This window comes from Ictalurus furcatus, chromosome 8, assembly GCF_023375685.1.
Source record: "Ictalurus furcatus strain D&B chromosome 8, Billie_1.0, whole genome shotgun sequence".
NCBI lineage: Eukaryota > Metazoa > Chordata > Actinopteri > Siluriformes > Ictaluridae > Ictalurus > Ictalurus furcatus.
Window position 1 is genome coordinate 13,458,034 of NC_071262.1, and position 16,162 is coordinate 13,474,195.

General features: G+C 37.8%; 1 protein-coding gene across 2 annotated transcripts in view; it reads left to right on the forward strand.

The window, feature by feature from the left end:
- tsc22d3 (TSC22 domain family, member 3) overlaps positions 1–10,004 on the forward strand; it is a 34,066-nt gene extending 24,062 nt beyond the window's left edge. The window contains exons 1-3 of one of the 2 annotated variants that reach the window (XM_053630917.1): positions 7,579–7,953; positions 8,277–8,328; positions 8,675–10,004. In XM_053630917.1, coding sequence (XP_053486892.1) covers positions 7,832–7,953; positions 8,277–8,328; positions 8,675–8,923 — 423 coding nt within the window. In that variant the 5' untranslated portion in view covers positions 7,579–7,831 and the 3' untranslated portion in view covers positions 8,924–10,004. Of the gene's footprint in view, positions 1–7,578; positions 7,954–8,276; positions 8,329–8,674 lie in introns of those variants that run through there. The other variant, XM_053630915.1, reaches the window with a different exon arrangement.
- Positions 10,005–16,162: the final 6,158 nt, after the last annotated feature.

Sequence of the window (16,162 nt, forward strand, 5' to 3'; positions counted from 1 at the left end):
CTTCACTATGTAACCCTGTGTGCTGTAATAACTAGCACTAACAGCCAGCCAGGTCTGGACTAGAACTAGACTTGGGAAGGATGATTGGTAGAAAGGGGCCTGAAAGATTGAGAGAAATACCTTAGTTGTGCATCCCATGAAATACTGTACAAAAATAAATTTTAAGAGCATGACATCCTATTGTTTAAATAGACAGCGCTAAGAGGAACTGGTCTTTTTCTGTATTGTTCTAATAAGCAACTGGTTCCTCTTATCCATGGCTGGGAGCTAAGGGAGCAAAATTATCTATGCTCTCTGGGTGGGTGGGCTGGCATACATTCTAGCCTTTGTCAGTCACAGTGACACTAGTATCTGTGAGCTCATGTATGAGGAAGAGGGCAGATAGCACTTTCTTCGAGTGTGTTACACTGCTCTGTGACACAAGCAGCATTTTGAAAAAAATGTGGCTGGCTGGTTTTATGTGTCTCAGAGGAAGCATGTGTAAGTATTCTGTGGCTAGTTTATATCGACTTCATGCCTAAGGAAAGATATATAGATTACTGTTGATGGAGCAAAAACCAGAGAAGTAGTCATATGGTTCATAAAGTGTGATATAAATGTTCTCTACACTCCTGGGCATAAAAAAGGTCTTAACAACAAATCATTGGTGAGGATATTAGCAAGAAGTAAACAAATAGATAAAGTAACTTAGATGGGATCACTTTTCACTTAGCTTTTTTTTTATTTATGTATAAGCCTTGTGGTAAACTTCTCCCATGCTGTGGGTAAACAGCTTTCTATTTTTACTTTTATTATTATTATTATTTTCTTTTCTAATTTTTTATTTTATTTAATTTTTACTTCATTTTAATTTTGTACATTCAGGCATGTGTTAGTTTGAATTTTACATCAAACATTTTAATCATTATCATGATTTTACCTTTTGTACAAGAAGACTATATAAGTGAATTGTTCTGTTTCTAGCTTTCCCCCAAACAGTTAACTGCAGCAAAAGTAAACAAACAAAAAGTGGTAATTTTCTGAACAGTGGTTTGTTCTTAAGAGCATTAAAAGTTTAATATTTTGCCACTTTGGGCAAGGCCCATTTTTTTGCCCAGGAGTATACGTCATCAAATTATGGTGCCATATACTGCTTACCAATCCCCTAACCTTAGTGTATCACATGATCAGCATAGAGAATTACCCGTGTGGGCGTGTAGGTGAAAGAGCTGGAAAATTTCCTTATTTGTTCCTACTGATGGCCATGAAGAGACATATGCAGAACTCCATGCTCAAGGCCATATGAAGCTGCTTTCTAAACAATGTAAAATCTGTTTACAATCAATACACTTCAGCACACCACTTTGTGGAATATAAAGTAGCAAAGGAACAGCTTGATCTTTTTTTGTCTTTAAAACATTTCCAACACTGGAGTCTGACAAGCTTTGCTTTTTACTGCATACAGGTCAAGCATACAAAAGAAAAAACATATCTTGGTAATATCTAAATATTTGAGATGGTTTCTGCTGCAGTATGAGTAATATTTTATAGCTTGTCTTATTGCATCAGCCAGGCAATATGTAACATGCTACTGCTGTACTGATTTACCGAATTCTATAACAACACCACAACAATTATTGACATGTTACTCCAGATGCTTGAAATATTTAATTATAGAACATGATTAGCTAATATACAATATCTATATAATAGACAGTTAAGCTGATAGTCTATTTTGAGATGAAGCAAGTACCTTAAGCACCCATTATCCAGGTAAAACCCAGCTCTCTCAGCCCATCCCAATGAGACTTATAACCATATAACCATTTGGATTGAAAGAGACATTTAATCCCCTGGCTTGAATAGACAGCATCTGTTTGCACATGTTTGTACACCCTACATTACTTCTGCACATGTCGAACTATATTGGGCTCAGCTATAGCCTTCTTTAGAGTATTATCAAGCTTTCTTCTGTTCCTGTTGTCTGGATTTTTGCTATTCATCTGTAACAATGCTGTCTGGGGGCTAAGTTGAACATTAGACTCGCAAAAGTTGAAACATGTCGTCTGGACACCTTAAGGTATAATTATGCTGTGCAAAAAGAGTAAACAGCTAAGATTTATGGAAACTTCAAGATAGGTATGACAATAACTTCTTTCAAAGAAGAAAACAAACCCCACAATACATGGGATTGCATCAGGCAGGTATCAGTTTCTTAGTTACAGGAAATGAGGGCACATGTACAGAACACATACCTGAGCTACCTCTGTGACCTGATGCATCCTTGTCATATAATCACCTGGTCAATTATAATTATTAACTTGACACCGTGTCAAAGAATTTGCCGATTGCTCATGTCCAATCCAAAGCATTCTGAATAGTGTATTCGATTCATTATATTAACAAGTAGAGCAAGGAGAGAAATGTGCATCGTTGTCTGTCTTCTCTCCTCCCATTCAGCTGACACAATGGGACACTTTCACTCATATCCTGACTGTTCCAAAGATCCTGCACAATACTGGCGCCTGGCACCAACATAGCCTGCAAAATTTGACAATACGCATGTAGCCATGAGCTACAAGCCCCCTTTCTCACCTAGCCTTTTCAGCAGGAGGGACAGGCGGTAAGTGGTTGTAAATCAATCCTGTTGACATCTGATAGATCGGTTGTGTAGGTGTGCAGTGAGAGTGAAAAAATTCGGGCTCGTCTAACTGCTTCCAGCTCTGGGTTGCAAAATTGCTAGGCAAGGCGAGGCTGTTATTAACAAGTTAATTACCCAACTAAACTCATTGCTGAAATCATGATTTATCATGTGTTGATCAACCTTTATTTGAACTACGTGGATTAAAATGGTTTGGCAGTGCAGAGGAGCTTGATGGTGTATGACAGTTTTTACTAATCAATCTGAATAGTGAGCAAATAGTACAAATATAACCTACATCTTGGTTTTAATGTTGGGATAGCTGACTTTTATGCATGCTTACATTGAACTAGAAATGAGATTTTAATAAGGCATATATATGATAGTCATTACATCAAAATCAGTATTGCGATACATGCTCTAATGGCTTGCACTGTTGGATACAGAAATACAGACTACAGCTGCTTTTCAGCATTGCGTTGTGTTTTTAATGTTTGACATTAAATCAACATCCGTATTAGTGTTGAATAGTCTTTTAAAGCACATTAATTGTGCCAAAGCAGCACAGAGCATTTGTGTATTGGAGGGAGTTGGAGACATCTCCACTGTCCCATAGTGACAGCACAGAGACCCACTGTACACTGTCCCACTTTAAACTTTACAAAGTGTCTTATTGTGCATCTGTACAATTGAGATTAGAAGGTGTTATACAGTAGGGTCCAAAGGTTATTTATTAAAAACTAATACACACTTTTACTGAGTTGATAACTATTATTCATATAATTCATGACTTATAAAGGCATAATTATATATATATAAATACATATGTATATGTATATATGTATATATGTATGTATTTTATCTAAATCCCAAAGCCTCATTTGAAATCCTCTGTTTGTGTATCTAGAAGACAACATGAAACAAAAATGTTGACAATTTTTTTCTTCCATTATGTGAAGTAGGCTATTTCTGAGCGATTACAGCTAAGGGTGGGGGGACATAAAGACATAAGATATTAAAATAAATATAAAATAAATAAATAAATAAATAACTTCCCTTTTATTGAATTATTTTCCTGCCTTAGCACGTTTGCCTCGCACCTCTGGGCTTTGGGGTTCGTTTTCTGCCTCCACCCTATGTGTGTAGAGAAGGATAAGGGGTACAGAAAATGGATGGATGAATTTCCTTGCCCGCATTTACATAGTGATTTCAAAAATCAGAAGGAGACAAAAAGTAATTGCATTCTGATGGTAGATTACAGACAAACGATATTTTTTCCTTTAAAGAATTGATTGTAATGAATTATGGCCAGGTATATAAATAAGGTAAAAATGTTTGCCAGAATTTAGCCACAGTGACATCCTAAACCTCCGTGCATATATTATCATCACCTCTACTTCAGTAACTGATAAAATCATTTCACTTTTGTTAGTGGAGAATAATATAATAATGTGATGTAATCATTTTAACAAAACTGTACTAGAAAAGCAGAGTTTCTGTGCATTTTCTCATCATGTCTGTGTGGGTTTCGTCCAAGTTCTCTTGTTTCCTCCCATCTCCCAAAAACATGCTGGTAGGTTGATTGAACTTTCTAAATTCCTTCTAGGTGTGAACGTATATGTGATTGTGTGTGAGCATGATGCCCTTGAATGGACTGGTGTCCCATACTGGGTGTATTTCTGTCTCACACCCAGTGTTCCTGGGATAGGCTACTGAAAGTGAGTGAGTATATTAGGAAACAGTTACTGAAAGTGAGTGAGTGTATTAAGAAAATATAAGATTGAAAACTTTCCATCTCTGCTGTATGTGATGATATATGAAGAAAGCAGCAGGTGTTAAAGTGCTGCCTCAGCACATGACTGCACCACAGCAGAGTGAGTTCTGTAATTATGGAACCATCATGCTCTGCTTTTTTTTTTGTATTTATTCATATGAAGCTGATAAAAAGTACCCCAAACCCTTTGAAGAAGGTTACATAATGTTGGGCTCACCACTAACTGAGAAGATTTGTTCCTTGGACCCTGCAGGGCTGTCACCATGATGCATACCCTTACATCTCTTCCCATTTCATATGCTACACTGTCATCAGAACTCACCAATTAGCTTGTCTGCAGCACAGCCGGTGTCCACAGTCCAGGAGACGAGATGCAAACATAGCCCTACTGCTTTAAAATTCAACCTGGCAGCCTTGTATACACAGCTTAAAATTAAACATGACAGCCAGTTCATATTGTCACTAATGGGTGCTCAGTCCTTTTCTGTTCATTCTCTCTACATTGGATGGGTGCTGAGCATTTACTTTTGTCACTGTTCCACTGGATTCAGTTAATTAATCCCACATAGTCAATAATTCCTTGAGAAAACTTTTCACTACAATTAATGAAACTGCAATCAGCTGAGGCATTAATTTGGTTAGATGTACTATTCCAACAGAGTGACACTGTTTTTCTTTCTTAATCAGTCTGTACAGGATTTCGCAGATTTTTTGTGATTATTGCGGCCAAAAACGCTTAATTTTGCTATGGCTTTTATTTTGCTATGACACTCATTCACACCTAGGGGTAATTTATAATCCAATCCCCCTACATGCATGTTTTTTGGGAGATAGGCAGAAACTGGAGGACCCTGGGGAAACCAATGTGGACATGGGAAGAATATGAAGGTGAAACTCCATGTTCTCCCTGGAGACCGTTTAAGGCAACAGTGCTATGAACAATTTTTGGTTAATATATCTGATAATATACCTGTACCTGTTAAAAATCCTTGCCTAAAAGACCACTATCAAAAGGCACAGCCATATTATCTGAATCTGTGAACTTGTAAGTGAAGGAATGTTTAATGCTATTGCCATGGGCAAAATTGAGGTTTAATCATTAATCCAATGCATCATTTCTCATGGGAAATGATCCAGCTCAGTACTCAGAAACACCCACATACAAAGCTAATAAATTACACTTGTAAGATTTTGATTGCCTTCTGATGAAATCGGGTTTATATTTTTCCTCCCGGATGTAAATGCCACTATTTTATGCAGGTAAAGTGGTGCCAGGAAACTGATGACATTAATCAACTCCCTGCTCTCTTCTATAACTATCCGTCAATAAACATTTTTTACTAAAAGTCCAACCTACTAATGCCAAAATCTAGATTATTTTAAAATATGTCACTGCTGATTCAACATGGTTAAAGTGTTTAACTGGTGTCATTTCTGTAGTTAACAGCATATTTCAGATACTTCCTCAGTCTGGTGTGTAATGAATAACCACAACACGATTATTTGCTTTCTATCTAATTGTCTTCATTCATGCAAAGGGTCCAATTTCAGTCTGGGATGGTCACTGCTGTGACAAACACAACAGAACTTTGCACAGTGGGCACTGATGTAAAGTTCAGCTCCCTGGGCTCATTAAAATACTGCATTTCAGTTTGTGCTTCCTGCAATCCTGTTTTAAACTTTGCATTTTCAAGATATGTGAAGGGAATATATATATATTTAAATAGATTACTTTTGCACAGTGCCTGGAAAATATGTTGGGAACTTGTAAGACATATCCTTTCAGAGGCTGTACAAACCATATGGTGTAGGCTTCCTTCCTATAAGGCATGATAATCACTTTTCACAAAACTTAAACATAGCTTAAATATATCAAAGTTTACGTTACAGTATACTGTGAGACTGAGTGCCTAGTGTGTGCTTCGTCTACTAAATAAGATTAAATTATTAGTTAATATTCTTCTTTTATTACATTTCTTTATTAATTTGGATGATCCAAAGTGTCTTACAAATAAGACAGCTACAAATAAAGCTGGTATCTATGCCCTTTACACAAGTGATGGAGAATGGCAGATGTTTCCACAGATTGACCAAAAAGCCAAGTGCAAACCAGTTTTTGGAAGAACAAAAAGATCCACAAGTAAACACATGGGTTGGGGTGAGGACTAGTATTCAGGAATGTTTACACACGAGACTGAACGCAGCCAAAGTACAAATAGTACAATCCTGATACATAATAACACATACTAATAAACTCAATTAGTGTAATATAAGCAACACCCAGACACATGTAGAACTTATGCACGCTGCATTAGGCAATTACACACAAGTGACTGGTGACTTACGGATATTTGACTGTTTAAGGATAGTCGGTTTAGGATAACATTGTGGTGTCTGTGTGCTGCAAAGCTTGAGTTATAGCTTGTGTCTGCTCTCATGCAAACTCTCATGCTGTCCCAGAAATAAAGGTACCAAACTGCACTTTTCCTTGTCACTAGGGTGGTGATCTTTTGTACCTTTAGATTGTATCTTGTACCTGGGAAGCTGCAAGTACTGTAGTGTCTGCTTAATTAGCTTTTTGGGGTCCTTAAGGTCCAATTACTTTAAATGTTTTTTTTAAAGGTACACTATATTCACGTTTTCAGGTGAATGTTGCGTACTAAAGGTACAAAACACAAGGAATAGTGCAGTTTGATATATTTGTTATATTTAATTTCTGACAGTGTACCTGCCTGTAATTTACTATACAGCCACTAGATGCCGAGAATGAGCCAATAAACAGTCAATAACGAGGGAGAAGGGAGAAACAGTCTAAATGCATGCAAAATGCATTTCGGGGGGAAAAATACAGTGAATATTAAATATAAACATGATTAAAGTAAATAAACTTTTTATGGGGGGGGGGGTAAATTCTGCAAGATATAACGTGATAAAATGGGGACGCATACTATAAGAAAGATCGTGTAAATAACTCTCTGTATGAATTTGATATGAAATAGTTCAGGTCATGTTCAGGTTTGAGGCGTTTTCGACTTGGAGTGTAATCAGAAAGTTATTTACCTCTGTAACGCACGCTTGACTTGTTTGTGGTTTAATGTTGATGTTCTTGTTTTTGACCCGTGGCTTCTCTGTGCCTGCGGTGTTCCTTGCGCGGGTTCAGGGAGGGGTCAAAACCGTCTGGCTTATTTACATAATTTATTCCGACGTCCTCACGGACGTCATTTGCTTCGAGTATAAATACGAGTTGCGGCAGAAATAGCAGCACTCTGCCGACGGCGTTTCACTGAAACTGAAGTATCTAGAAGTTAGCGCCCGGGTTTTCGGGAAGCGTGCGAGCACCGTGAAAGCAAAACAACCGCGAAAAACTTCACTTAGTGCCCTGACAAAGAGTCGCAAAAGTGGCGACAAGCATTATTCAAACCGGTTTAATCCTGAACATGAATACGGAGATGTTCAAAACGCCAATGGAAGTGGCTGTTTATCAGCTGCACAACTTTTCCATCTCATTCTTCTCTTCGTTCTTGGGAGGGGATGTTGTATCGGTCAAACTTGACAACAGGTAAATACATGCACTTAAAGCGAGTCTTCATTACTTTGTAGTGTTGCATTAGTCTGAACCGAGCCTGTAGAAGTCGTTTATTTTGACAAATTTTGGAAGACAACTGGGTCAGTTTGGTGGTCGTTCAGTTTCTCTACACCAGTCTACATCACTCTGTTTGTTCTTATTATTGCCGTTTCGTTCCAGAACACTTAATACATTTGCAGCCTTTTTGCTAATTTGCACTTTGTTTGCAGTACAGTACAGTATAGTAGCCATCATCCGTGTGTGTTTACCCCTGGATACTGGGTGCTAATGATTTTTTACTTTCTTTTTGTTTGCAGTGCCTCTGGTGCTAGCGTTGTGGCGATAGACAACAAGATCGAGCAAGCAATGGTAAGAAGGAATTCCCCTGACGAGCATGAATGCACAATAAATTCCTTTCACACTATTGGCCTTGAAAACAATGCATTCAATCTATTATGTGATGACAATATGTAAGAACAGTGCTGCAGACTGCAGATATTACCCGACACAAACACCATAACCAGCATATGATGCTGTAACTCATAGAAATCAGATCGACTGAGAGAATGATATTTTTTCATGCATGCGTTACATTTCTTGCAAGACCAAATTCTCTAAATGCATTTAATTAGACGTGAGAGTTTAGCTTTATGTTTCTTATCCAGAGTGATGAATGTGATGGAAAGTCTGAAAACTAAATCTTTCTATTTTCCAGGATCTTGTGAAGAACCACCTGATGTATGCAGTCAGGGAGGAAGTGGAGATCTTGAAAGAGCAGATCAAGGAGCTGGCTGAAAAGAACAACCAGCTGGAGCGCGAGAACAGCCTGCTGAAGAACTTGGCGAGCCCAGAGCAGCTGGAGAAGTTCCAGTCACGTCTTCCATCAGAGCCCCTGCTTCCGCTGGAAACGCAGGGGTTGGAGACGTCCAAGCAGCGCAGCCAGTACAAAAGCTCGGCTGTATAAGTGGCTCTGCATTGGGGCGGGCAGAGTCACGGCTCCCACCTGAAATGGACCTCACATGTTGTCGTCATTGTTGATGTGCAGCTTCTACTCGAAGCTGGCTGTACAGACGGGGGGGAAAAAAACCTGACCCAAATGAAAGCCTCCGACGTTTCCAGTGGCCTTTGCCTCTTCTGTAATATCCGACAATCTCTTCGGACTTCTGCAGAAAAAGAGAGAGTGATGTAGGTTACAGTATGACCAGACCACCGGCCGCGTGGAGGGGGAACCCGGCCTAGCTTTTCTCTCGCTGCCCTTGAGGACGAGAGGGGCTTGTCTGACCGTGCTGGTCCCAAAAAAAGCACCAAGGGAATGTTCCCTTAGAGACTTGCTTTCAGAGTCACAAGAACCCCAATGTGGAGTTCTCAATGCTACAAGCTACCTGGGATTGCACATAGTCAAGCCTGTTGACTGTGCTTAGACTCATAAGCTCACATTAGTGGTCTCACATGCACACATCCACAAGAGTTTATGTAGCTGAGCTAGACCTTTTGGTCCATGCTATAACATTGGTGATTTTTAGTCACACGCTTCATAAGAATCTTCTGTATTCTTTGCCGATGGGGCTTGCTGCTTGTAAGGGATCTTCTGCTTTGGTTTTTCTTTTGAACCTGAACAAAATCAACTCCTGTAAACTGTTGATTCTTTTGTGGGCATAGTGATGTGTATAAATTTGCTTAGTTCTGTAAATTATCACATGATGATGATGTAAAGAGAAGTGATGGAATGATGGAGTGGAGCAGCATCTGCTCTTTTTGCATGTGCACTCCTGATATTGCCAACTTGCTCAGTGGCAGGACTTGTTTGTGTATGCATGTTGTCTGAAGAGGACAACATGCTCTTGAGCTAACATTTCTAACTACCAAAGTCTCACTTCATACTCGCGTCGCTCATGACCATGTATGTGTGGCGAAGGTATTTTTTTTGGTCTTCGTCTGTTTTTTAAAACATGAGTGTTGTTGCTTCACTGTGTCCATTGAACAATGTTTTCAACCATGTATGGATACAAAATGCACATAGCAATAAACCTTATGTTTACACTAAATCATTCTTGACTCTGCTGCAATTACTTACAATTTTTGATATATATTTTATATATATTTTTTAAATGCAGTAAGTTCTAACATGATTTCATTTGTTGAATACCAATTAAGATATAACATGGACATGTAACATTTAAGGTCACATACAATATTATAATTTGCATATGTTTCATATTTCACAATTGGCTTCAATCATTTGTAGTTAAAAGCTATGCACCAGATCCTAAAAGGAAATCTGGCATGGGCACTGTCCATTCTGTATTTAGATAAAACATTAGACAAAACTGGAACCACTAGCTTGAATGATCTCCTCCACAAAACATTGTCAAATAGACATATTCTCATTTGACATAGGAATATAGGGCATGACAACAGGTAAGGGTAATTCTCTTTATGCCCTTTTATACATGCTTCCTGCAAACCATGATTCAGGCAAATACTCAGTATTTACTTACTGTTGAAGACCTTATGCAATGTAGTTTACTTATGACTCTAAATAAGATCTTGCAATGTGGATTTAAGTTGATAAGTATATCTACATATAAATTGTAAGAGCTTCTGGGCAACAGTTACACAGCAGGTTTTGAGGAAATCAACAATAAGAGCCTGAGATGACCTCTGGCGTGTAAGAGTCTTACATCGCTCTGTTCAAAGCCGAGAAAATCTCAACATTGGCACATATTAGTGGAACTGGAGCAGTGTTGGGTTCCCAAGGTGGCAAGCTTCCACGTACAAATCAGAGCTTGACATTTCAATGTAACTCCTTACAAGGCTCACCATCCAAAAAGGGGATTATATGAAGGTTATGGAGTTCAGCTATCTCTTGAGGAATGTCCACTGGGTCAAACTTTTCTTGCATGCAGACTTCAAAAGAAGTACAGTATCGTCAGTTCGTGTTAGGTTCACTCTGTTCTGAAACACAATACGCAGTACTTAAGTGTTTCTATGTCACAACATAGTATTGTTTAGCAGTGTAATAGTGCAAAATGAAAGTAGGCTTCTTAATGGTTAGCTCTGAAAACAATACACATCCTTAAAAAAAACATTTTGAGCTATAAGTGCATCTTTTGTTCTGTCATAATTGCTGTGCCCAACAATTCTGAAGTTGTCTAAATCAAACTAAATCCCTGACTGAGTTTGGAACAAATACTTTCTCTTCAAAATAATGCCTTTGGTTGGAATGCAAGTGCTCCTTGGAGTGGCTGATGGCTTTTGGCCTGGGTGCTGTACTTCAACTTTAGCCAAGAAATAAAAAAGCAGCTTTTATGAAATGCTCTTATGCAATTCTCCAACATCTGGATGAGTATGATGTGGTGAGCTGTTCTGGATATCAGGACTAGACTGACTGCGGTCTGCCTTGCATGCAAGTAAAGAGTTATTTGCTGCTAGGCCTTTTAAATAGCTATAACTGGCATGCCAGTAATAATGCCTAGTCCCAGGATGGGAGAGGAGGGAAAGGAAAAATGTAGTAAACAGTAAAAAACATAACACACTACATTGTTGACATAGACAAGCAATTTATGCAAAATGACTAATATCCCTTGTTGTATTTGTGAAATGCAGACAATATTTTCACTTTTGTGGACCGTGACTCTGCTGACCGGTGCAGATGTGCAAAGGAAATAAATCACTTTTTAATCGTCATTAAAATGATTTGAGGTGTTAGATTTGCTATTTTGCTATAAAATTTTCCTCAAAATATTTTGACCTGTTTTTGAAAGTGCTGTTTTTCAATTCAATTAAATTTTATTTGTATAGCACTTTAAACAATGGACATTGTCCCAAAGCAGCTTTACAGAAACATATAAATTCAGAATATACATTTTTAATTTATGAATTTGTCCCTAATAAGCAAGCCAGAAGCGACGGTGGTGAGGAAAAACTACCTGAGACGATATGAGGAAGAAACATTGAGAGGAACCAGACTCAGAAGGGAACCCATCCTCATCTGGGTAACAACAAGTAGTATAATCATAAAAAAGCCCCCTCTATAAATATGCTAATACTACATGTTCAAATAGTGTAGTTGTGGAGCCAGGAAAATTCATTAAAGTTTTACATGAAGTCTGTTTTGTTGAACTTCTCCACTGTTCACTGATGGAGACTTGAGCGCAAAACTGTTTGTGGCAATTTGTGGCAGTACTGAGGCTATAATAGCAATTTGTAGTCCTGGCCATCATAGCATAACTGTTCACATGAGTTGAGGTACAAAGATCTGCTCCCTTACAACAATTTTGACCATTTTTGTCTGAAACCTTTCAGTGCCATCCTTAATAAATATAGTTAACTAGTATTTAACCACATATTTAACTACTTAACTAAAGGTACTCAACTATATACATAAAACATACTTAACTATATCAGTCCCTCCAGGATTTTGCAATTTTGTGATTACAGAAATTAACGCAAATCAATGCATTATACAAAGGGGCTTGCCATTTTTCAGAATTACTGCAGATTTTCCACAGATTTAGGTCAAGATGTGTCATGTGACATCATCACAACATGCATTCAGTCAAAGCTCTCTTCGAGTCACGTGCGTCATACAGCTAAAAGGTCTCATTTACCAACAAACATCACTGTGAAAGACCGTGCAGAACAATTTTCTTTTCCATGGGTGTGAGATAAAAATAAAAACTGGTCTATTGGAGTATTTCTGAGTGATAACTCATGTCAGCATACTCTATTCAATATAGTCATTTTTGCTATAATAAATGTGTGCCCCTTGCATAAATATAGCCCTGTAATGCTTGACATCAACCCATTGTGGAAAATGATGGGTGGTATACAAAGAGCGAACCTTGTTAGATCTTTTATGCTTGGATCAGGCAGGTGCATCCTGTAGTGAAAAAAGGAATTTACATCAGGAAGGGCCTGATGTCACTGAGTGTATATACTGTACATGTGTATATACGTGTATATGTGATGGAGTTTTGGCTCATAGCCCAAGCTCATGCAAGGCTTATAAATGTGTTAAAAGTCAAGGTTTCTTTTTTATTTAATGTTAATTTGTTTATTGGGCCTAAAGCACAGAGGCCTAAAGCAAACATTGTACTTGGTGGATTTATAGAGTCTCACGTAAAGAATTGTGGAAAAGCATCAAATACCTCTCCTTCACAGTGGGATAAAAGTAAGAACATGCAAGGTTTGCAAGTACCATGCTGTGCAAACACACAGAGTCAGAGTCAGGCAAGTCCTTCTCTATTTAGTGTTGAGGATTTCAACAAAGCGCGGCTCGTTTCTACCTAAGTTGCACGTACATCCTAACTACAAACATATAGTCCTGTATTATCCTTATCCGCTGACCCTCATTTCTGGTTTCCAGTGACTTTCATATACCTTCACGTATGATTCACATGGCTGGTAACATTCATAAATCTGGTTTATGTAAGCAGACATTTGGTGTTAGACATCCATTTATTGTTTGCATATGTAGCTTCAAGAGACTATTTTACTGATCTGGTGAAATATAATTTTTTGAACTGACCTTACCAATATCTCCTGTATCATAGTGTGTATTATACACTTTGATTGCGAACTACCTATAATACATGTTTTATAAGGTTTTAGCAAAATTCCAACTAGGTCATTCTAAATAGCTTTAAATATTAAATAGGGAACTAGTTGTATTTTGTATTGATAGTAACAATAACAAAAATAAATCCTATAAATAGCTTTACCTAGCTAGTAGCAAAATAAGCTAACCAAGCTACACAATACAAATGTAAGCAAAATGACAACTGCTGTTGTCAAACAAACAAACAAACAAAAAATCCCCAAAATATATAGCCGTTCACACAGTTACATTTAAATAACACATTACACTCCAAAAAACAGTGTTCGCCATCATGTTTCCTCTTATACCACAGCAAACTGCCAATGATAAAGTAATAAGAAAAAATTATTAATAAACATGTCGAGCTTGTTAACAATTTATACAGTAGTTACATTTAATGCTATGGAATATCTTGAGTTACTTCTTGTTATCACTTAGGTTACTACAACAACAACAACAGCATTATCAACAGCAACCACAGAGAACAGTCACGTTACAGACGCACTGGTAAGGCCTTTGTCCTGAAGACTTTCTCATGGTGGAAAACCATTCCAAAGCGCTGACACTAGAGACTCCTATGTTATATAATTGTCTTTTTACAAAAGCTTCACCATGTCAGTGATTATCCTTTATGTTTTTCTTTGTTAAATACCACTTTTTAAATCTATTTATTGTTAGCCTTAGATTATGCAGACTTTTTGCCATACAAGTCTCTATGAATGAATTACTACAGAAATGATAACATGTTAGAAATTGTGCTTTAATATACACCTGTGATTTGAATTACAGCAATTACCAGCAATACTGTCAGAGCTGCTGTTATAGAAAATTAATCAACCAAACAGAATGAAGAATTCAACAGCGGTATATGTAGTATATTCTAATGTTCTCATGTTAGAATGTAGAAAAATATTATGTCCATGAACATGGATGAATCTATAACTTTAATTGCTGAGTTGATTGTCCTAAATTCCCACGTCACAATAATAATCAAAGGAATCATTAGCAGAAGGTGTTAAATATTTGTAATTTTTTTCTTTGATAGGCGCTGTGTGCAGTCTGTAACCTCCTAGTTTTGTTTTCTCCTGTTTGTGGTATTAGCTATGTCAGGAATGTAGCTAACCCACAACATCTCATACTAAATTAATGTGGAAGAACAAAGGCCAACAGTGTGAGGCAGAGGATTTAATTTAAAGCTGTGAAATTCATGGTTCCACCATGAGACATGCACAGGCTGAGATTTAACCCAGAACGCAAAGTGGACGCATTCACCTTGACTGAGGGTGGGTGATGGAGGTTCAAGTATTACATAATGCATTTGAGCGGCAAGTTCTATTTCTGTCCACCTCCCACTGTGCAACACACCTGTTTCTAATGTTTGTTATTTTTATGTCTCTATCCTGTTCATAAATGTAAACAAAAATACAGATAAAAAAAAAAATGTTTGCATTGCTGTGGTTCTTGAGTGTAAAAAAATGTAAGTATCTGATCATGATTGTTAAAAATATTGCTGAAGGCTTTCTGGTTTATTGAACTCAAAGTATTTTTGTATGAAACAGAGGCAGGTTCAATATATCCACAGGTCAAATAGTTTAAGTTGATGGCGTGATTAGGATTCACAAGGGTCGGCAAAACAGCCAGAAGCTACAAATGTTATCAATCCTTCTATAACATACATCATTAATGGTGTTCTAAATCAATTACATAATATTTATACTGACAAATGCAGTCCCATGTCATGCCAGTGTTCCCAGGATAGAATCCAGATTCAGCATGACCCTGTTCAGGATAAAGTGATTAGAAGAAGCCTTTATTTGTCATATATACATTACAACAGAGTGAAATTATTTTCTTTACATATACCAGCTTGTTAGGAAATTGGGGTAAGAGTGCAGGGTCTGCCATGAAATGGTACACCTGGAGCAGAGAGGCCATGCTTGAGGGCCATGCTTGGGGTGCTGGGGCTTCAATAAGGACCTTCTGATCAGTAACACGGAGTCTTAACCATTGAGCCACCACCGCCCCCTGAAGAGGAATGAAAGTATCAAAAGAGCAAATTACTAATTTGCTTATTTGACAAAAATTTTAATGACTAGAATTATTTCAGAGCCGCACATGAAATCTTCAATAACTGCAGGTGGATCCAGAGCCTTTCCCATGAACACTTGGCATAAGGCAAATACATCCACAAACACACATCATTACAGTATGTATCCACCTACTGGTACGTTTTTAGGAATTGTCAGGAAATTTGGAGGAGGATTGGAGAATGGATATGGGGAGAACATGCAAAACTCTGACAGTTGATAGTACCCCAAACTCAGAAATACAAAGGACTACCTGCTGACAGTCTGTTTTCAAATCAGAGAGATCGGAAATGAGGGCCTTTGTCGTGACAGCTAATCCCTGTAAAAGAAATGCCTGCACGCAGTAGATACTTAGTGGGCCTGTACAAACACCAAGCTGGGAGAGGACAAACGCAGGTCAGTCTCAGCAAGGCTGCTGGCCTATACCTGACCTAGATTGAGAAAGTGACATATTGTGATTAACAACAAGATTAATGTTTCACAAATGGTGCAGCCTTACTATTAAAACAGATACAAA